Below are 21881 nucleotides of genomic sequence, written 5' to 3'. Positions count from 1 at the left end.
ACTTTTGTCTGTTTTCTCTTATACTTTTATCACTTTCTCCTAATGCATTTTTACTCCTTCCTATGTTGATATATTACATGTCCCATGCCTACTCTTCTTGACCATCCTCATTTAAGATTTCCTCTTTCATATATCACCAATAATAAGTAAAATAAGAACCTTGTGCATAGAGAGAAAAACTTACTTTTCTCTTTTTCATAAAGAGGCTTCTTAACTTATGCTCCCTCACCCTTTCCTTGAAGAAGCTTTGCACATTTTTCTCTTATCGCCTTCTCAAGAGGGTGGAAAACCCCAACGTCTTGCATTGTTAGACCTGTTTTTAAAATATGCTTTAGTCTTAGAAAGTGACCAAAATCTTGTGTATCTTCTATGTTCTCCCCTTCTAGGCCAAGTAATTCAAAGCACAAATGACTTCATATGTAAAAGTGGTCATGCAGCAGCAGTAGAGGAATTTTTATCCGAGTGAACATATCTCTGCTTCCCTTGATGGGAATGTTTTTCAACTAAGTTGTTTTCCACTGAAGTGCACTTGGAATGGCCAGAGAGGTCAAATGCATTTCCATGTATTGGGAGGTTGTATTTAATGGAAAGGAACTGCTTGGCATGTCGTTACTATGCATTTAATAATTAGATTGAATCACTTGAAATGAATTCAAATTGGTAAGAGGTGTTTGCCAGTTTATATGCTTTCATAATTTAAAAAAATTTTGTAGATATAGGCTGTAACTTGCCAAATAGCTAAAGAGAAATGATAGAATTAACAATTTAAAATGAGCGACTTCTTTGGTGGTCCGGTGGTTAAGCATTTGCCTTCCAGTGCAGGGGACACTGGTTTAATCCCTGGACTAAGATCCCATGTGCCACGGGGCAGCTAAGCCTGTGGGCTTCAACTGCTGGCCCACACGCTGCAGCTACTGAAGCCTGAGTGCCGAGAGCCCGTACTCTGCCACAGGAGAGGCCACTGCAGCCAGGGCATGTGGCACAACCACCAGAGAGCAGCCCCTGCTCACCACAACTGGAGAAAGATTGCTCGTGCAGCACAGAAGAGCCAGTGCACCACAACAAAGACCCAGTGCAGCCAAAAACAAGTAAATAAATGAGGTGAATAAAGAGTTTAAACTGAGGCAACTGAAGCTTTTTCTTTTTGTGTTGGAAGAAGGACTTGAATACTTGACCAAGAAAGGGAAGATTGTGTATTTTTTCTATATGTCAGTGTTTAATGATGATTTCTGAAAGAAATGCATAGCCAGCTATATAATGATCATTTTGAGTTTTATACTGTGTTGTTATATCCTGTTGATACTTTAAATGTGGTCTTGAGTACCTCAAAAGGACCTCAGGCTCTTGAGATTCAGAGGTTTGCCAGTGAGGAGTTTATACTCTTTTTGTTCAGTCACTTCACAGCAAGGGCTCTCTTTGATTCACTGTAGAATGCTGAAGCTCCTGCTTTTTCCTCTGTTCATCAAGTCTTTATTGGATATTCCCAAAGAGCTATCTTTCCTATAAGTGAAAGAGCATTTAGTGACTTTTCCATTGTCATTTATTCCCTAAGTCAACCCACTCATTGGGGAAAAATCATTATTATTCTTTTAAAGGATATATTTCTTTACCTTCTGTTTGTTTTCTTTTGATAGAAGACTTCTCTGGTGAGATTGGTCATGGTATTACTGAATGTGATTTTTTGGTATTATATAAATGAAATGTGTTAACATTTGGAATATTTCCATAACTCAGTAAATCAGTATTTTCTAAATGACCAATGAATGATGGTGCAAAGTCATGCATGAGTAAGTTTCATTTAAAGTACAGGATAGACAAATGGAATTTAGGGTAAGAGTGTGAAATATTTATCAATATAATTTTATCCTACTGATTAACACAGGGAATTGCATTCAATATCCTGTAATAAACCATAATGGAAGAGAAAAAAAGTAGTTTTAGATTCCACATTACAACTAACCTTTGAGAAACCACCACTTGTTGAGTTTTGGTGTAGTATCAAAGAAGAACATCCAGAATTATTTGGAAAGGCTGTGAAACTACTCTTCTTTTTTCAAAGTATGTATTTGAATGAGGCTGTATTTTCTTCATATACTTCAGCCAAAACAACATATTGCAACATTGAATGTAAAAGCACATATGAGAATCCAGCTCTTTAATTAAATCAGACATTAAAGAGTTTTGCAAGAATATGAAACAATGCCATGCATCTCATGATTTTTTGGGAAAGTACAGTTTTTTCATTAAAAATGTTTTTATGTTAACATGTAGTAGGATTGTTAATTTTAAATGAATTAGTATTTGAAACTTTCTGTTTTAACTTTTACTGTAGTAAATTTAATCCATATAATTCATATATGTAGAAGCTCCTTGGGGTCCCCAATACATTTAAGAAGGTTCCTGAGACCAGAGTGTATGAGAACCTATGCTGTAGTGCTTAAGCGGGGACTTGGAGCCAAATTGCTTACGTTCAAAACTCAGCTTTATTATTTAATAGCTCTGTGACCTTGGACAAGATACCAAACTACTTTTGGCCTCAGTTTCTCATCTAAATAAAATGCTATAGTAATGTAACTTGTAGGTTGTCTTAAGGATTAATTTGAATATATGAAAAGTTATTAGAATTTATATAGTACTCAGCAGGCTATATAATTATCACCTTTTGAGCATTTATAATGTATTGGTGTTTTCCTTTATAGATGCCAGATTTCTAAATTTCCGGAGATTCAGTGTTTTGCGGTATTAACATGGTCTGTCATCAGTAAAGTCCCAGATACCCTTAACTTCTCTACACCATTCCCCCCGCCCCAACCCCGTCAAAGTCAGTGGTTCTCAACCTTTGCTGTATTTTAGAATCACCTGGGGAGCTTAAACAAACAAACCCTCAGTGCCCAAGACACACTTCAGACTGACTCAGTTAAACCAGAATCTGGAGGTGGGAATAGGGACCAAACATAGTATTTCTCACTCTTGAAGCCTGAATATTCAGATCCTCTGCCCTGAGATTCTGTCTTTCCTTCCATGTTCTCAAATAATTTATTTATTACAGCTGATTTCTCTCTCATCTTTTGTATCACTACACTTGGAGGGGCGGTAGGTGTTCTCCCTGCTCAATGCTGCTGCCAAGGAAACCATCGTTCCGTTTTCCCTGACACCCCATCCCCAGCCCTGAAACTCAGCCCATCAGACAGTAGGACACACCCCTCCCTCCTTGTTGTTATCTAGAGACATCCTTTGAAGATTTTGGCACATGGCTCACAGTTATTTTCTCAGCACTGTTGATTGCTCTTTTTGTGATTGCAGGTGATTTAATATTCACATAAACGCTCCTTCCCACATGCGGGCCTCTCAGTCCCTGACTTCCTTTCCTACAGGGATCTTGTCCTTCCTCCACCCTCCTCAGCCAGACACATGCTCAGCCAGTCCTTGTCAGTACCCATTACAGATCAGACATCCCGTTCTCTGACCACACCTCCTGTCTTTTAGAATTCATTTTTTTTTAGAATCTCCCAGCTCACCAGAACCATTGGTCCTGTCATTTTCCCACTAACTCTCACTTCTCTTATGAACTTACTTTGCTTTTTCTTGGCTTAGGGCGTCCATGTCCATAATTACAATCATTCTTCTGCAAGCCCTCAAAGATCTCTTGCCCCTCTTTCTTTCTATTGTACTTATCTGGCAAAATCCCAACCTTTGTTAAATCTAAATTCCTCCCACTCTACATTGCACCCAGGCGAGGGAATTTATGCTGATTGGTCTCACTTAAAAATCATACCTCAAGCTCAGTGGGGCTTTTAGTGCTGTCTGGAATTCCTCCTCCATTTCCCCAGTTCATTCATTGTTTATTGTTCTAAATGACTATTGCATACTCTCTTCTCAAACTTCCTGTATCCCCTCCTTCTTCCTCACTCTCAGCCGATGGCCTTGTTTCAAGGAGAAAATGTAAACTCTTAGGAGAGAACCACCACAAGCTTCTATCACCGCATAGAACAACCTGCCTACATTTGTAATTCTAAGCTGGCCTTTTCTCTTGTACCTACGGATGGATTCTCTGTGCTCGTTTCTAAGGCGTCCCTCTTGGAGATCCCATTTTGCCTACCTAATTGTTATCTTCTCTGATGGTGTTCTGTGCCCACTTCCCTTTACAGCAGCATGTTCCCTTCTCTCTATGGGGATATTCCCTCAGACTATAAACATCTGAGCAAAACTTTCTCTTCCCCTCTGGTTACCAGTTTGCATTGTCTGTATCACGTTTCTAATTTCTTTCTACTCATTCTCTCTTAAAGCCTCTACAGTCAAGCTTCTGCTTCACCAAGATAGCCCTTGTGGAGCACACTGCTGACCTGTGTGTCAACATACCCAGCCGTCAGTTCCTAGGCCTCCTCTTACTCAGCAACACCATTTGGCACAGCTGATCACTTCTCTCTTTTGAAGCTCTTCCTTCACCAGTTTTCTCAGTAGCATTTATTACCATCTGATTTTGTTGATTATTTATTTTGGCCAATGAAACTGTAAGCTCCTTTAGCAAGGACTTGGTTTATTCCTGTCACTGCCTGTAACAGTGGCTGACACGGAATAGGCACTTGATACGTATTTGTTGAATATGTATCAACATACGTATACTGTGAGCTTAAAATACGTGACTGTGAGCGTAAAAGCAGCTATATACTTGTCAGATCTTTCCCATCTCCTTTCCTGGTCAGGCTATCACAGCCATGTCCTTTATCTTTTTCTCCGGACCTTGCATTTCCTAACTGTATTTTCTGTCATCTCTACTCCAGTCCTGTCTTTTTCAGGCTGAACCTCCACCATTGTGCTTACGTGTCTGTGGGGCTCTAATGTTTACAGAGCGTTCATTTATATCTGGTATTATAGATGCAGATGGTCTGTGGATCTGAGTTGAATGACATTAGCATTTAATGCTGAATTTAGGTGCAGATGGAAGAAATTAAAATTATGAAAAAATAAGAAACAAGTCTTTAGGGCTAAAATTTTGGTCTTCTTAGGATGTTTTGGTTTCTTGTTTTGTTACTACCCTACTTTACACTTTACTATTTCTGCCTGCCCATAGTGGAATTCTCCTTGATTGTCTGCAAGAATTTTTAGAAAGCAGAAGAAATCAACAAGTTCAAGAGGCCCTTTTGACTTCAGCTCCGAGTTTATCATTAATTAAGAGTAGTCTGTTTTTCTCTTAGATTATTTGTGGGAATATGAATTGGTGCAGCTTCTATGGAAAACAGTATGGAGGTTCCTTAAAAAAATAAAAAATATAGAGTTGCCACGTGCCCAGCAATCTCACTCCTGGGCATATATCCAGAAAAACTAATTGGAAAAGATACATGCTCGCCAATGTTCATAGTAGCACTGTTTATAATAGCCAAGACATGGAAGCAACCTAAGTATTGCTTAGGCAGCATTCATTGGCAGATGAATGCTAAAGAAGATGTGGTACATACATACAATGGAATATTACTCAGCCATAGAAAGAAGGAAATAATGCCATTTGCAGCTACTTGGAGGTTAGAGATTATCATACTAAGTGAAGTAAATCAGAAAGAGAAAGACAAATACCCTATGATATCACTTACATGTAAAATCTAAAATATGATAAAAAGGAACTTATTTACAAAATAGAATCAGACTCACAAACTTAGAAAACAAACATGGTTACTAAAGGGAGAAGGGTGGGGGAGGGATAAATTAGGAGTTTGAGATTAGCAGATACAAACTACCCTATATAAAATAGAGACGCAACCAAGTCCTACTCTATAGCAAGGGAACTGTATTCACTATCCTATAATAAACCATAATATGAAAAAGAATATATATATACACATATATATATCTGTGTGTATAATTGTGTCACTTTGCTATACCCCAGAAACTAACAAAACACTGTAAATCAACTATACTTCAATTAAAGAAAAAAAAGTAGTCTATTTCTCTTAGATTTTCATCCCTCTTTCCCTGTATATTGATGAGCCAGTGTGATACTGGATTTGTGTGAAAACTCATTTGTTACTGGGCTTTTCTTTTTGGCTTCTACAGAACCTTGCCTCCTGGAATCCATCAAACCCCGAATGTCTCTTACTGGTGGTGAAGGAACTTGTGCAACAGTATCACCAGTTTCAGTGCAGCCGCCTTCGTGAGAGCTCCCGCCTCATGTTCGAATACCAGACGTTACTGGAAGAGCCACAGTATGGAGAGAACATGGAGATTTATGCCGGGAAAAAAAACAACTGGGTAAGGTTTTTCGAGAAAGGGAGAAAAAGGTCACTTTATCTGTAATAGAATAAAATAATCAATTCCAACATTCATTTATAATAAACCCTGGCCATTTCCTTAGATAAACATGATTGAGGATGCCCGGATACTCTCTCAGTCTCACACCCACAGCCCCTGACTTCTGAGTGTCTGCAGCTGGGAATATGAGTCTCCAAATTTTGCAGACTTCCCAGCCGATATCTTTGAGAAACCACATAAACATTAAGGTCTCTTCAAAACTCTGAATTATGAGAAAGTATATCGTATCTCAGCCAGACGGGAGAGGTCAGTAACTCTGGAGCTAACTAGCTTATGTGGAGCCTTTTATAATTTCTTTTACATTGTGTGATCCTTTAAAGACACAAGTCAGAGTGTATCACTTCTCTGCCCAGAACTTTCATATCCCTCTCTTTTTCTCACCGTAAAAGCCACCGTCTTTCCAGGGGTGTAAAAGAGCTCAGCGTGATTCCCGTCACCACCATCCTCCATCCATCGTTCCTGCTCTCTCTTCATCTCCTGCTTTCCTGTCTAAAAATAATCATCTCAGCCACACTAGCGCCTCGCTGTGCTGCAGACACACCAGACATGCCCCTGCCCTTGGGTCTGTGCATAGCTTTCCTGTCATCTGGCTTGTTTCCCCTATACAAACACAAAGCTAATGCCCTTCCTCCTTAAAGATTTTACTCATATGTGACTTTCTTAGAAATGCCTGTATTAACACCCCCAATTTTTTTAAACAACCTTTTTTGAGGTATTATTTTGATATCATATATCCACCCATTTTAAGTGTAAAGCAAGTTGAACAACCACCGTCAATCCAGTTTTCGAATGGTTCCATCATCCCAGTGATATCCCTCAATGCCCATTTATAGTTAATTCTATTCCCACCCCCAGTTATGGGCAACCACTAATCTAGTTTCTGTCTATATAGGTTTTCTTTTCTGAACATTTCATGTACTTGCATACTTGGGAAATACTGTGGGTTTGGTTTCAGACCCACTTAAGCAAATATCAAAGTGAGTTACATGAATTTTTTGGTTTCTGAATATACATATGAGTTATATTTACACTACACTGTAGCCTATTAAATGTGCACTAGCACCATGTCTATAAAAAACTTTTGATATGTTCTGCTTAAGTCCAACGTATACACCGAGGAGGCATTACATAAGAGTGAATACCCCCAGAGATCATCGGGAGCCTACCACACTTCCTTATTATGTTTGTTGTTTGTCTCCTCCCAATGGAACGTAAAATTCCACGAAAGCAGAGATATTTGTTCACTGGAAATATCGTAAATACTTAGAACAGTGCCTGGCATATTGTTTACATTCCATAAACATTTGTTGAGTGAATGAATGAATGAGTAAACTCTAGTTTATTTAAGCACAGAGTAAGTTTAGGGTCCCTTCTCCGTGTTAAGCCTTTCAGATTTCTCTCCGTCTTTCTTTTCGTAGGTTAAACATACCTCTCCCTTTTTGCTCTTCAGCTCTTTCTCAAAGGACATGTTTTCCAAGGTCTTAGATGTGATTAATGCCTTTGAATCAGTAGGACTAAAATTTATCCTTGTTACAAATCATCTTGTTTGTTCAGTTCAAGGCTTTTGGTTTGTTTGCACTTTGTAAATTTATTTCATTTTAAATTAAATTTGCCGTCTTAACCGTCTGCAAGTGTCAGTGCGGTAGTGTTAGGTTAGTTCGCCTTGTTGTGCAGTCACTCTCGAGAGCTTTTCCATCTTGTAAAACTGAAACTCTGGACCAATTGAAGCACTAACTCCGTTTCCCTGCAGCCCTTGGCAGCTACCTTTCTACTTCCTGTCTGTGTGATTTTTACTCCTTTAGACACCTCATATAAGTGGAATCGTCTAGCATTCGTCTTTTTGTGATTGGCTTATTTTGCCTAGCATACTGTCTTTGAGGTTCATCAGTGTTGTAGCATGTGACAGGATTTCTCTCCTTTTTGAGACTGCTTGGTATTCCAGTGTACACTTATGCCACATTTTGTGTATGCATTCATCCATCAGTCAACATTTGTGTTGCTTTCACCTCCTGGCTATTGTGAATAATGCTGACTACACCTGAGTATGTACAAAGATACTCCTTTGAATTCTTTTGAATACATCCCCCAGAGTAGGATTGCTGGATCATATTGCTAATTCTGTTTTTAATTTTTTTTTTTTGAGAAATCTGTATAATGTTTTCCATAGTGGCTGCACCATTTTATATTTCTACAAGTAGTGCAGAGTTCAAGGTTTTTAAACTGTTATTTTGAAACTTTAATCTATTCATATGGATAGTAAGGAAACCTTTACTGAACTTAGTTTATCCTCTAATCCAAGCATTTCTCATATTAAACAATCAACTTAGTTGTCCTTTCAAAAGAGTTGTTAGGTTAATTTGGCATGACTTCTTGATGAACCTGTTTGTGTTGTCTTTAGTACTGATAGATTCCTTTAAAGACAGGAATCACTGTCAAACTAATTGGTCTTTAGTTTTTAGGATTTTCCTTCCTACCTAATTCCCCCTTTTAATATTAAGGCTGACTTTAAATTGATCCAGTTTTATGGTGCCATTTCTGATCTAAGAATGTTTGAAATTATGTTCATTGGCCCAGCTAATACTTGAATTGTAGTTCTTCTGAGTGTAGGAGTATAGTTAGGTAGTTTGAATTTATAGTATATTTAAAACTTTTAATTTAATGTTACTGATTCTCCATTCTTTACTTATAAAACCTACTACTGCTATGTTACCCCCAGATTATTTTCATATGCTGTTGAGTAGTTTGTAAGCATCAGGGCAACAATGATTATGGACTGAGGGGAAGTAAAGAAACTGAGAACCCTGTAACAAGACAAGGTGGACAATTGGAGGTTAAGCTTACAGCAGATCAACCCAAGGAGGAGATCAACAGAAGTAGGAGCTGAGACACTAGAAGTGAAAATATAGGTATATGAGTTAGTTCCTGGTCCAAAAACAGAACATAAAAGTGAGTCTTGCAGAATGAAACACATTGGAGCTTGATGTGCTGCTTCAGGAACATGGTAAAGGACAACTTGCTACTGGAATTCAAATATACCCCAAGAGTTTGGTTGACAAATGTGGGATGCTAGCAGAAAGAAAGGAGTTTGATTTTGAGGTGAGATCTTTTGAATCAGAGGCTTTATTAGTATCCTACTGCTGCTGTAACAAATTACCACGATCTTGGTAGCTTAAAACAACACAGATATATTACCTTATAGTCCTGGTGGTCAGAAGTCCGAGGTCAGGCTCCCTGGGCTAAAATCAAGTTGTTGGCCAGGCTGTGCTCCTTCTGGGGTTCTGTTTCAGGGCTGAAGAAACCAAAGAAATGGGCAGATGTGCTTCAGAGGAATTATCTTTGAGAAATGGAGAAGCAGAAAGATCCTCAGGGCTGTAGAAAGTAAAAACATTCTGGAGATTTTTGAAAGAAATTGCACTCAGGTCTTTAAGTGGATGATTTGCAGGCATTTAAATTAGAATGCAATAGTCAGTTGGAAGAATAGTTAGGTAACTAAGAAACAGTTATGGCAAACTTATTTTATCCTTTTAAGGAAGGTGAATATTATTAGATTATCTCATTTTCAGTAAAGCATTCAGTCATTCTCTCTTAGTATTCTACTGTGTGCTCCTTTCTTAGTTGTCTGAGTCTCTGGAAGAGCTACATCTAAGAGATTGGATGTACGTCTAGTTTGCCATCAGATGTCTTGTGAAATGTCACAGAGATGCTCCTTTGATCCTATTTTGTTCCTTCTTTTATTAGGTAATTGAAAGGCATGCTTTTCAGTTTTTCTGATAATACAGAGCTTGGAAAGATAATTATTTTGAAAGACTACAGAATCAGTATTTTAAATGATATTTATACGCTCTGGAGTGCTGCACCATACCTGTAAGATATAATTCAACAGGGCTAAGCCAGTATACAAGTGATAAAGAAAGTCTACTATGCTGCTAATGGTTGGAATAAAAAAAGCAGTCCTGGCTTTTGCTCTTGAAGATGTTAAAATCCAGTTAAGAAGACTCAACACGTATTTGTAAAAGATGAAATAGCAACGCTAAATAGATTGCCTCAAATGGCATGGACAGCCTGTGTATGAATTCAGAAGAAGACCCAATCACTGAGAAATGAAGTAACTATGGAGCCTTCACTGGTGAACCGAATTGACCTAGGCCCTAAAAGAAGGTGGAGATAGGTAGCACTATAGGTAGAGGAGGTCAGCGGGTTATATGGTTGCAGAGAAACTTAAGAGGGAAATTCCCCAGTGTTCAGTGATTAGGACTCCACTGCAGGGGGCCCCGGTTCTCCCTCTGGTTGGGGAACTAAGATCCCGCAAGCCATGTGGTGCACCCCCAAAAAAGAAAGAAAAACTTACAGGCGTAGCATATGTGGGAGACAAGAATTATAAGTATTCATATGACTGGTTTACGGATCAGTAAATCACATCTCTTATGTCTTACTGTAGCAAGAAAACATTTTAATATGAAATAAATTGATATAGGAAATAAAATATGAAAACTAATATATTCTTTTAATAAAATAGAGCAAGAATCAATATGTTCTTCCTGGGCTAAATGTGAATCCATGTATTGTGGTTCTCCTGATCCTACTAGTCCACCTGATAAATATTTTCTGTAAGGAATCTAAGACTGTGCATAATAACTGAAGATCCTTGGATTACAACATCCTGTGTTCATTTGAGAGGATGGTGGCTTTCTATTCCCCTTTCTGTTTCCACCTTTGCCATTACTGAAGTTTTCTTTCTAGAACATATGTTTACATTCTTAACCTTCCATTTCTGCTCTAAAAGTACAAGGCTCTTAAAATCCTGAGATGCCTCTTCCGTTTTACCATCAGTTGGCAAAAGGAAAAATTTAAAAACCATGTAGAAGAGAGAGCGAAGGCCCTCGTCTCCTGTCAACCTTCTGACAAGCAAGTTAATTTGAAATACACTGCTTCTCCATGTCACTGCAGACACTCTTCTTTTTTCTCCCCAGTTTCCCGTTAGAGGATTTCACCAAGCGCACATTTGAAAGTAAACACTAAAATTAAAAAATATATATCAGCACAAACTCTTTATTATTCTTTGCCATGGTCTTTTTATGAAGCCATCTCTCTTATTGCTTTGTCCATCTCCTTTAATGAATAGAGTTTTTAACGAGTGGGGTTTTGAACACTGTTTTCTTAGTCTGTGCTGGTTTTATAATTTTTAATAAATGCCATTTTTTTTTAAAATCGAGAGAAAACAGACGATACATTGGGATGCAAGGTTACCTGTTCAGAATGAAGAATTCTAATGTTCCTGCATGATCAGAGTAATTTTAAGAAGATATATTAAATAGTTGCAGATTCACAAGAAGTTGCAGAATAGTACAGAGAGGTCTTATACCCCTTCACCTGGTTTCCCCCAGTGGTTATATTTTATAAACCAAGACATTGACATTGACACCAAGTATGTGTATGCCATTTTATCACATGAGTAATTTCCTTTAACCACCACTGTAGTCAAGATACAGATCACCACAAAGACCTCCCTCCTGCTATTTGAGCAGTTATTTTTAAGATTAGAATTTTAATTTTGATGAATGTCCCAATGTAAGCTATAGATACTAAAATTATATATACTGTTTTGATACAATATATCAACATAAAGGTACATTATAAGTTTTCTCAATGGACACAATTTAAGGTCTCACTTTATACTGTAAATAATCAACTGCTTTCCTGCTTGTGTCAGTAGTATCTAAAGAACCAATGTCAGTTAATAGTACCAAAGCACAGTAAGCAAATTTGTGAGTTTTTCTTTGGCTTTTGTTTTAATTATCAGAGCTCAAAGTTAGTTTATCATCCCTAATATTTTGATCAAAGGCATTTTTCTTTCCTGCTATGAAAAGAATGTTTTGAGATGTTCTAAAACCACATATTTTCACATATTTTACATATTAAAGATCACCAGTGGGTGATCTGTGAGATAAAACATTTTTTTAGCAACTGATTTTTTCCTTTTGTGGGAATTTTCTTAATAATGACATATGATGGAGACTGAAACAATTACCCCCCCCCCCCCCCCCCCCCCTTTTTTTTTGCTGTACCTGGCCACAAATCCCAGTAAGATTTTAAGAATGTATGGCTTATCAACTCTGGCAACATTTTAAAATACCGTGCAGAGAAGAAAGGAGCCATTTCATGATAGCTCTTCATCTGAATTAATGACATGCTTTTGTCACCCCAACTTGCTGTGATATTATGTTTGAAGGAAACTATATGAGCAGTGTTAAAAGATAAACTGAGACATACTAAAATTTTTAAGTTTATTTGAGCAAACGTTGATGCATGGTGGTTAGGAGCATTCTACTGCTAAGAGTTATGGGCAAGGGATTTAGAGAGAGGACTTGGAAGAAAAGCAAGGCAGTTGTTTGGCTAGAGCTTGAAGTGGTTGCATTATTTGGGAAAGACTAGTTGGCTGTTTGTGACTGGCTGTTCTTCTTAATCTTAAGGCATTTACAGGAAGTGATTCTGGCTTAGGTTTCCGTTTGCTTAAGTTGGCTACCAAGACATTAGAGTCATCTCATCCTTATGGTCTCCTTGTTTGATTAATTTTATAACAAGGTGGTTCGAGTGTAAGCTCCTTTAGGGCAGAGCCTTCAACAACACGTGAACAGTGAACTTTCAGATGTTCAAGCTGGGTTTAGAAAAGGCAGAAGAACAAGAGATCAAATTGCCAACTCCATTGAATTATAGAAAAAGCAAGAGAATTCCAGAAAAACATCTTACTTCTGCTTCATTGACAATGCTAAAGCCTTTGACTCTGTGGATCACAACAAACTGTGTCATACACTAGTCATATAACACACATGAGGCTACTGAGCACTTGAAATGTGGCTGGTCTGAACTGAGATGTATGCAAATGTGAAATACAGAGTTCAGGAAACTGGCACAGAAAGTGGTCTCATTAATAATTTTTCATGTTGATTATATGCAGAAATGATAGTTTTCTAGATATACTGGATATATATTTTTGAAATTAATTTCACCTTTTTTTAACCTTTTTAAATATGGCTATTGAGTTCATTTCAGTTCAGGTGCTCAGTCATGTCCGACTCTTTTCGACCCCATGAATCGCAGCACGCCAGGCCTCCCTGTCTATCACCAACTCCCGGAGTTCACTGAGACTCACGTCCATCAAGTCAGTGATGCCATCCAGCCATCTCATCCTCTGTCGTCCCCTTCTCCTCCCGCCCCCAATCTCTCCCAGCATCAAAGTCTTTTCCAATGAGTCAACTCTTCGCATCAGGTGGCCAAAGTACTTGAGTTTCAGCTTTAGCATCATTCCTTCCAAAGAACACCCAGGACTGATCTCCTTTAGAATAGACTGGTTGGATCTCTTTGCAGTCCAAGGGACTCTCAAGCGTCTTCTCCAACACCACAGTTCAAAAGCATCAATTCTTCGGTGCTCAGCTTTCTTCACAGTCCAACTCTCACATCCATACATGACTACTGGAAAAACCATAGCCTTGACTAGATGAACCTTTGTTGGCCAAGTAATGTCTCTGCTTTTGAATATGCTGTCTAGGTTGGTCATAACTTTTCTTCCAAGGAGTAAGCGTCTTTTAATTTCATGGCTGCAGTCACCATCTGCAGTGATTTTGGAGCCCCCAAAAATAAAGTCTGACACTGTTTCCACTGTTTCCCCATCTATTTCCCATGAAGTGATGGGACCAGATGCCATGATCTTCGTTTCTGAATGTTGAGTTTTAAGCCAACTTTTTCACTCTCCTCTTTCACTTTCATCAAGAGGCTTTTTAGTTCCTCTTCACTTTCTGCCATAAGGGTGGTGTCATCTGCATATCTGAGGTTATTGATATTTCTCCCAGCAATCTTGATTCCAGCTTGTGTTTCTTCCAGCCCAGCGTTTCTCATGATGTATTCTGCATAGAAGTTAAATAAGCAGGGTGACAATGTACAGCCTTGACGTACTCCTTTTCATATTTGGAACCAGTCTGTTGTTCTATGTCCAGTTCTAACTGTTGCTTCCTGACCTGCATACAGGTTTCTCAAGAGGCGGGTCAGGTGGTCTGGTATTCCCATCTCTTTCAGAATTTTCCACAGTTTACTGTGATCCACACAGTCAAAGTCTTTGGCATAGTCAATAAAGCAAAAAGATGTTTTTCTGGAACTGTCTTGCTTGTTCGATGATCCAGCGGATGTTGGCAATTTGATCTCTGGTTCCTCTGTCTTTTCTAAAACCAGCTTGATCATCTGGAAGTTCACGGTTCACATATTGCTGAAGCCTGGCTTGGAGAATTTTGAGCATTACTTTACTAGCGTGTTAAATAATGTCAAATTGCATAGAAGGATCAGAATAGCTGGAAGGTCTGGAAAAGGGTGACCCTTTCACTGCTGGCCACGATGATGGAGTAGATATTCTGGTGACACCATTCTGCCACATGGAGCAGGGGATACAAGGGGCTTCTCATCATCTCTGTTTAATTTATGCCACTTGGGAGTTAAAGTCTGATGGCATTTCACCTGTGGCAGGGATAAACTTGTGTTTGCTCCTTTGGAAAAATGTGTAGCATGGTAGTGAAATCTATTAGAGTCACTTCTTATAACTGTCCAGGTTTGTTTGTTTTTGTTTTTAACAGCATGGAACTATTGGGAGTTGAACAGTATTTAAAATAATAGAACCAATGACAGGGGCTCTCAAATTTTTATTGTTTGTGTAATGGAATTTGCTATATTCGATTTTGACCTGTATGTCACTAAGAGTACTTAGGATCTTGTCACAACCATTTATTTGTCAGGTTTTTACTTTATTTACTAAAAGTGGTTGTGTGCATGTATGGGTGTGTATGTTTGGGCCTAAATTTCTTTATATCTCAAGATGTTTAAATGAATATGGTAGGTTTTTCAATCTTACTGATCTTTAAAAGGACCTTTATTATTATTATTTTTGGAGGCCTGGCGTGCTGCGATTCATGGGGTCGCGAAGAGTCGGACATGACTGAGCAACTGAACTGAACTGACTGATCAGTAGAAAATTCCAACTTTCCTTTAGCAGCAGGGCCTATCAAGTAGAAAAAACCTGGTTTTACAGAAACATATGAAGCACAGAGAAAATCCTTTGCCTGCACCTCGCAGAGCAACGTGTGAGGAAGGACTGGAATTGTGTCGCCTCACTTGTATTTGTGATGCCACTTGTTGGTTCTGAAGTCTTGGGTGCCTTGCCACATTTTTGGTAGTACTTAGCTGTTGGGGGCACCCCTTGCACAGTTTCCTCAGTGTGAGGAGAACATATGAGTATCTTCAAAGAACTGACTGAGTCCAGTTTTAAAAGCTTCTCTCTACATATAAAAGGAAGAAGATCAAGAATCTCGTATTTGAAGTGTTCTGTAAGACAGGTCCTCAGACTTTTTTTTAGGGCTTTGGGGAAATGTATGTATAACTGTACCCTACCTCTCCCAAAGAGTTGCCTGGTTTTCAATTCTTTTCAATGAATTTATGGTAACAGTAACTTTTTCATTGTAAAAACTGTGGAAATAGTGTTGATTAGATCAGGAGACACCTGAGCCAAGCAGAGTTCTTGCCTAGGAGTGTGGAGTTAGTTGTGAGAGTAAGATTGGTCTTGCTAGGAGTAGCTGGTCTGTAACATGTATATCTAGGACCTTTTTTCCCCTCAAATTATCTAGTCAAAAGAATCAGAAAGTGGTAAATAGAGAGTAAGATGAAGCACAGAGAGAGTAGAGATAAGAGACAGAAAGTCCTGGGGGCATTAGAGTTCTTTGAACTGAGGCTGGACTGCTTTTAAAATATTAGATTCCCTGAGATACTGCATATCTTTAAAATAAACTATCTTTTATTTGCTCAATTTAGTTTGAATTAGAATTCTCTCACCTGAAACTAAGAGTCCTAACTTAGTTACCTCCAATGCATCCTGTAAATATCTCCCTCCAAGCATCCCTTTGTAATATTTTGTCTGTCTGTCAAGATAGACTTTAAGCTCTGTGAATACAGAGACTGTATTTTGTTGATCTTAACATCTCTATTATCCAGCCTGGGACTTGGCATGGTGGGTGCTCAATAAATGCTTGTTGAATACATGAATGAGTATATGATTATAAGCATCTCATTATATATACTTCTAGTTTTATTTTTCAAATCTCTAAAATGTTTTTGAGTGGGTAATATATTCTAGTGTTCAGAAATCAAAATGTATATGGTAAAAAGTCTCCCTCCCATCATTGTCTTGTGTCCACCCAAATCAAACCTCCTTCCTTCCTTTTTCCTACCCCAAAAAGCGCTGGTGTAGCTTTTATCTAGTGTAGTTTTTCAGGGTTTCTTTATGCGCATATAAGCAAATACAAATACACACATACACATATATACATACATATATGTATGTGTGCATGCAAAGTTGCTTCAGTCATGTCTGACTCTGTGCGACCCTATGGACTAGCCTGCCAGGCTCCTCTGTCCATGGGATTCTCCAGGAAGAAATACTGGCGTGGGTTTCTTTGCCTTCCCCCTGGGGATCTTCCTGACCCAAGGATCAAACTTGCATCTCTCCTGTCTCCTGCATTGGCAGATGGGCTCTTTACCACTAGTGCCACCTGGGAAGCCCCTATATACATTGATATTCCACCTTTTTATGCAAATAGTAACATATATTACATACCCTGTTTTGCAGCTTACTTCTGACTTTATATAGCTCAGATCTTTTTTCCATATAAGCATTCCTTTAAAAAAATGATTGTATATTACTACACTGAATAATTGAACTGTAATTTATTTAATATGAATTTATTGTTGGGCATTAAAGTTGTTTTAAATCTTTCACTGTTACAAATAACACTGTGGTAAATAATCTTGTACATCTGACTTTGCCTGTGTTGCAGTATGTCTATAAGATAAATAACTAGAAATGGAATTGGTGGATTAAAGATCATATGTGTTTATAATTTTATCACCAGAATGCCCTCAGAATGTTTATACCAATTTATTAACCCAGCAGCAACATATGAGAGTGGTTGTTTCTCCACAGCATTGCCAGTTGTAAATTACACATATTTGCAGGTTTCTGTCATGTTCCACTTTGCATAATGGCCAGGTAGCTCCTGTTAGACTAACCCATCCACAGATACAAAGCCATGTGCCTTAAGGCACTGGAGAGTGATCAAAAGCAGGCAGATATTAGGTGGGAGGTTGATACTTAGAAGGGAAAGCAGAGCTTATGGGATAAAATCTAAACATCTAATATGTGTGAAAGAAAGCAGGCAAATAATTTGATTAAGTAATGCCCAGATATTTTCAAATAGAATGGAAGACATGCATTTACAGATTTAAGAATCTCAACACACCCCAAACAAGACAAATGCAAGGAAAAAACAAGGCACGTCATAGTCAAAATACTGAAAACCAGACATAAAGAGAAAATCTTAAACCACCACAGAAAAGAACACTCTACATAGAGGTGAAAGTTATTTGTGTCACCACTAACTTTTCATCAAAAACAGTGGAGATCAGAAGACAGTGCAGTGCTATCTTTAAAGTGCTGATAGATTTCTCCCGGTCTGTTTGGTGAAAAATGATACTCAATTTAGTTTTAATTTGTATTTCTTTTGATATGAATGAGGTTAAGCATTTTTTCATATGCTTAAGAGTCTCTTGTATTTCTTTTCTGTTTATCCTTTCTTTTTATTCTCTTGGGTTTTTAATCTCTTCATTAAGAGCATTGTTATTTGTGGTGGAGTTGCAAATATACTTTCCTCAATTTGCCAGTTGTCTTTTAACTTTGTTGATGGTGGTTTTTCTCATCCAAGCAATTTTTATGATCAGGTAGTCAAGTTTGTCTATCTTTTCTTTTGTGGCTTTTGAATTATAAAGTCATTCCCTGCTGCCAGCTTTTATAAAGACAGTTGTCAGTGTTTTCTTCTATATGGTTTCAGTTTTTACACTGAAATCCTTAGTCCACTTGGAGTTTTTCCTTATATATGATGTGAAATATGGGTCTAAGTCTTATTTATTTCTAGATGACTACCCAGTTGTCCCACATTATCAGCCAGGCACTAAATCTTCTGGACTGGTTTCCTGTCCCATTAGTATGTCTGCTGATGTAACAGCAGACTATCCTGCTGTAATTACTTTGTTTTTATATGATGCTTTGCTGTTTGGTATAGCTAGCCTCCTTTCATTGCTTTTCCTTTCATTGCTTTTCTTCTTCACAGTTTTCCTGGCTGGTATTTAGTCTTTTATTCAGAATAGAAGACATTTATCAGTTCCTGGCTGGTATTGATTGTTTATTTTTCCACACGGTCTTTTGACTCAGCTTTTTAAAGTTCCCTCAAGTAATGAGCCCCAAAGCCTGGACAGGGGCTTCAGGCCAGGTCTTCCTGAATATGCTCTCAGAGCTGTCTTCCCTTTTATGGATATTATTTTTTGGAGATTTTAAATTATAGGAGTATTATTTTATTTTGGATTAATGACTGACTCACTCACTAGAAATATAAGCTCCAGGAGGGCAGGAATCATGTTTCTTTTACTCACTGCATTTGTAGTGCCTCATATAAGGCCTGGCACATGTGAGGCTCTTAATCCACAGTAATGAATAGGTGAATAACTTTTGAATCTTGAGGTTGAGTTTTGACTCTCTCTTATACTCTCAATGACTTCAGGCAGGTTTCTTGACTGTTCTAAGCCTCAGTTTTCTCATTTCTCAAGTCGATGTAAATGAATTATTCCTACTGAACTGGGCTTTGGGAATAACTAAATGATATATCTTAGAAAACATTTTTGTGAAGTGTGAGATGTTCTAATTAGACTAACTTTGGCTTTCCTTGTCACCTGTGGCAGATAATTATGCATTTAACAAGGAACAATCTCTAGATTTAGGCTGTTGGTTCTGAGTCCATTTGAAGATTCATCCTTACTAAGCTGTCACACAGCTGAAGTTAGTTACTCTTGAGTATTTCTTAGCTTTTAGCCACCTAAGCATTAAGACAGTCAATTTCAGATAACAGCTTGTTTGTTGACAGCAGACTGTCTCTAAGAAAGGAAATACAATTTCACTTTGCAGAGCAACCTTGTTTTGGAATCCATTCTGCACAAGATGTCTACCTGCCACTTCTGAAAGGAAAAGAGAACTACGACGCAGCTGCTGTTACCAGAAGAAAAGCTTAGACCTAATAAACAGCCAAAACTCAGCGTTGTTAGTTTAAGTTACTTGCCAATGTACTATAACTTGAAGGAAAGGGAGGATGTGCATATTTATTGCTAATGCTGGGGAGATTGCCATTAAAGCAGTTGGCAGAACGGCTGACATTTTAACGGTCGTAGGTCAGATCATCTTCTGCGTCTATCAAAGAGAAGATTTGACCAAGGATTGACAAAAAGGAAATCAGATGATTCTGTTGACTTGGCTGCATCTAAATGTCTCCTTTTCGGCTTACAGGAAAGATTGCTATGGAAGCAGTCTTTGATGTTGCAACAGAGTGGCTGTAAATTGCTTGACTAACTGTTGGAACTTCAAATATAAAAACACAGGAAGAGTCACTGTCTGAGGTCGAACTTGAGGAGTTTTCACTTGTGTTATGCTCCTCATGTAATGTTTGGGGCTCAGATTTTACATAAGATGTGTTTTCAATCACTGTTTACTCAGTTTCCCAAAAAAGGGTTCACTTACAGGTTGCAAGGAAAATCTGTGGCAACTGAAAACTGAATTCTAGAACCTTAGTCTCCAACGTTTCTGACGCTATTGGAAACAAGTGCAAAATTTTTTTTTTCTCTCAAAGGCAAAATAAAGAATGTATAGTAGGCTTGAAAGTTAGAGATCATAAAGCACTTTTTATGGTTTCCAAAAAGTTCAAATTCTTTACACACTCTTAAGTTTTTTTATTATTAATTTAGTTATGTAAATCAACCCTTTTCTGATAAATAAATTAATATTAATCCCGAGATCAACATTTCTTTTATTGTGAATTTAGCTGTATAAATCAGTCTTTTGCCACCAAACATAAATTTATATTAGTTCTAGGATCAACATTTTGAGAAGGGATAAAATAGGGATCGTCTGAGCATTTTAAAAAGAATGTTGGGCAAAAATAGCCAGTAGAATAAAAATACATTGTGCAAGCTAAAATAGGGCAAAAGAGCTAAAATGCAGCCCATGGACTAAAATAACTGGCAGTTCAAATGAGTCCAAGGGCTAAATATGTGAATATCTTCCGATTACCTTATATGTAGAAGAGTTTTTAATTTTTTAAATTGCACATTTCACTTCTTTTGTTTTCAAAAATACTGTAAGAGCCATTGAGTTTAATAAACTACAAGATCGGAGTTTGTTAACATTTTAACCTACAGGTTGACATTTTTAGGCTAGTAGGTAGAAATGGCTATTTATTGATTGGTAGGGAGTTTATCTAGTAGGCATTTAATGTTCACTCATTTTATGAGTGATTCTTGCACAGCCTACAGGGGTTTAGCAGTGGTGCACACTGGGGAAGTTTCTAGGAGACCTGAGATCAGTGTTAGTGCTTATTTGTGCCAGAGACACTGACCTTGTTGCTGTTTCTTGAACATCCAGGTGGACTCCTGCATCAGGCCTTTTTACGCTTGTTCTCTTTACCTGAGATATTTCCGCCATGTTTCATATGGTTTACTTCCTCACCTCTTTCACATCTTCGATCAGTTGTTACCTTGTCAGATGCCTCTATGAAGAAGCTAAATGCCTACCATCTGAGACTTTTGAGCCAAGGAGAAATGTAATCTGACGAACATTGAAAGGATCTGTCTTCCTGTGGTGATGGGAATCAGTTGCACGTGAGCGATGGCTGCAGCGTTTAGGTGTGGTTGCAGTCATCCGGGCTGGAGATAACAATGGCTCAGGTCAGATGGTTATGGAGGTGGGGGAATGTGGCTGGACTGAGGATATAAATTGACAGTAGAGTCAGCAGGATTTGCTGCCACTTGGAATGTGGATGCAAGAGAAACATAAGAGTCAAGAGTGATGCTGAAGTTTTTTGGCTTGATAGAATGAAATCGCCATTCTTTGCAACGAGGAATGAATATCAAAAGGAAAGTACAAAATCAAGATTTGGGTTTTTGTTGTCATAGCTGGATAAATGAAACTTGAAGTAGAAAAATATCTGAGATGGAGATAAAATATTTGAGAGTCATCCCGGCATAACATCAGGAACCTGTAGGAAGTAACCTGGTCACCTGGGGAGTGTAAAGAAAAGAGGTCTTGGGAAGAAGTGCTGGTACACAACAGTATTAAGAGGTTGGGGAGACCACAGCGAGGGCCAGTGAAATAAAAAGCTCAGAGAGACTGGCTCTTGGAAATCAAGTAGAGAAGTTTCCAGGAAAAGAGTGATCAGCTATGCTGGAATGCTGCTGATAGAACAGCAAGAAGATAAAGACTGAGAAAGGACATTAGAGTTGGCAATGGTGTGGTCACTGGTGACCTTCATGAGCTGTTTTGGGAGAGGGATGTGGTGGCAGGGCTGACTTAAGAGGCTTTTGGAGAGAAAAATAAAAGAAAATGTAGACCTCAAATATAGACTAATCTCTAGAGAAGATAATTTTGTATAGTAGAAATGAGATGGGACCTG

The 21881-nt window shown here is 38.2% G+C and overlaps 1 protein-coding gene and 1 long non-coding RNA gene across 14 annotated transcripts in view; one reads left to right on the top strand and one right to left on the bottom strand.

Moving 5' to 3' along the window:
• Positions 1-21881, top strand: part of BABAM2 (BRISC and BRCA1 A complex member 2) — a 474973-nt gene that overhangs the window by 167600 nt on the left and 285492 nt on the right. For 12 of the 13 annotated variants that reach the window (XM_044926125.2, XM_044926119.2, XM_044926123.1 and 9 more), the window contains one exon: positions 6049-6243. The exons of the other annotated variant lie outside the window; for it this stretch is intronic. In XM_044926125.2, the coding sequence (XP_044782060.1) occupies positions 6049-6243 (195 nt within the window). The remainder of the gene's footprint in view (positions 1-6048; positions 6244-21881) is intronic. 13 annotated transcript variants of the gene reach the window in all.
• On the bottom strand, positions 1370-20967 carry LOC123328579. The gene is made up of 3 exons (XR_006543502.2): positions 20829-20967; positions 9496-9592; positions 1370-1500 (listed from the first exon to the last, which is right to left on the bottom strand). It is a non-coding gene; the product is annotated as an uncharacterized LOC123328579 (long non-coding RNA).

The sequence above is a fragment of the Bubalus bubalis genome, chromosome 12 (genome assembly GCF_019923935.1).
Source record: "Bubalus bubalis isolate 160015118507 breed Murrah chromosome 12, NDDB_SH_1, whole genome shotgun sequence".
In the NCBI taxonomy this organism is placed as follows: Eukaryota; Metazoa; Chordata; class Mammalia; order Artiodactyla; family Bovidae; genus Bubalus; species Bubalus bubalis.
This window is presented reverse-complemented; position numbering and strand designations above follow the sequence as displayed.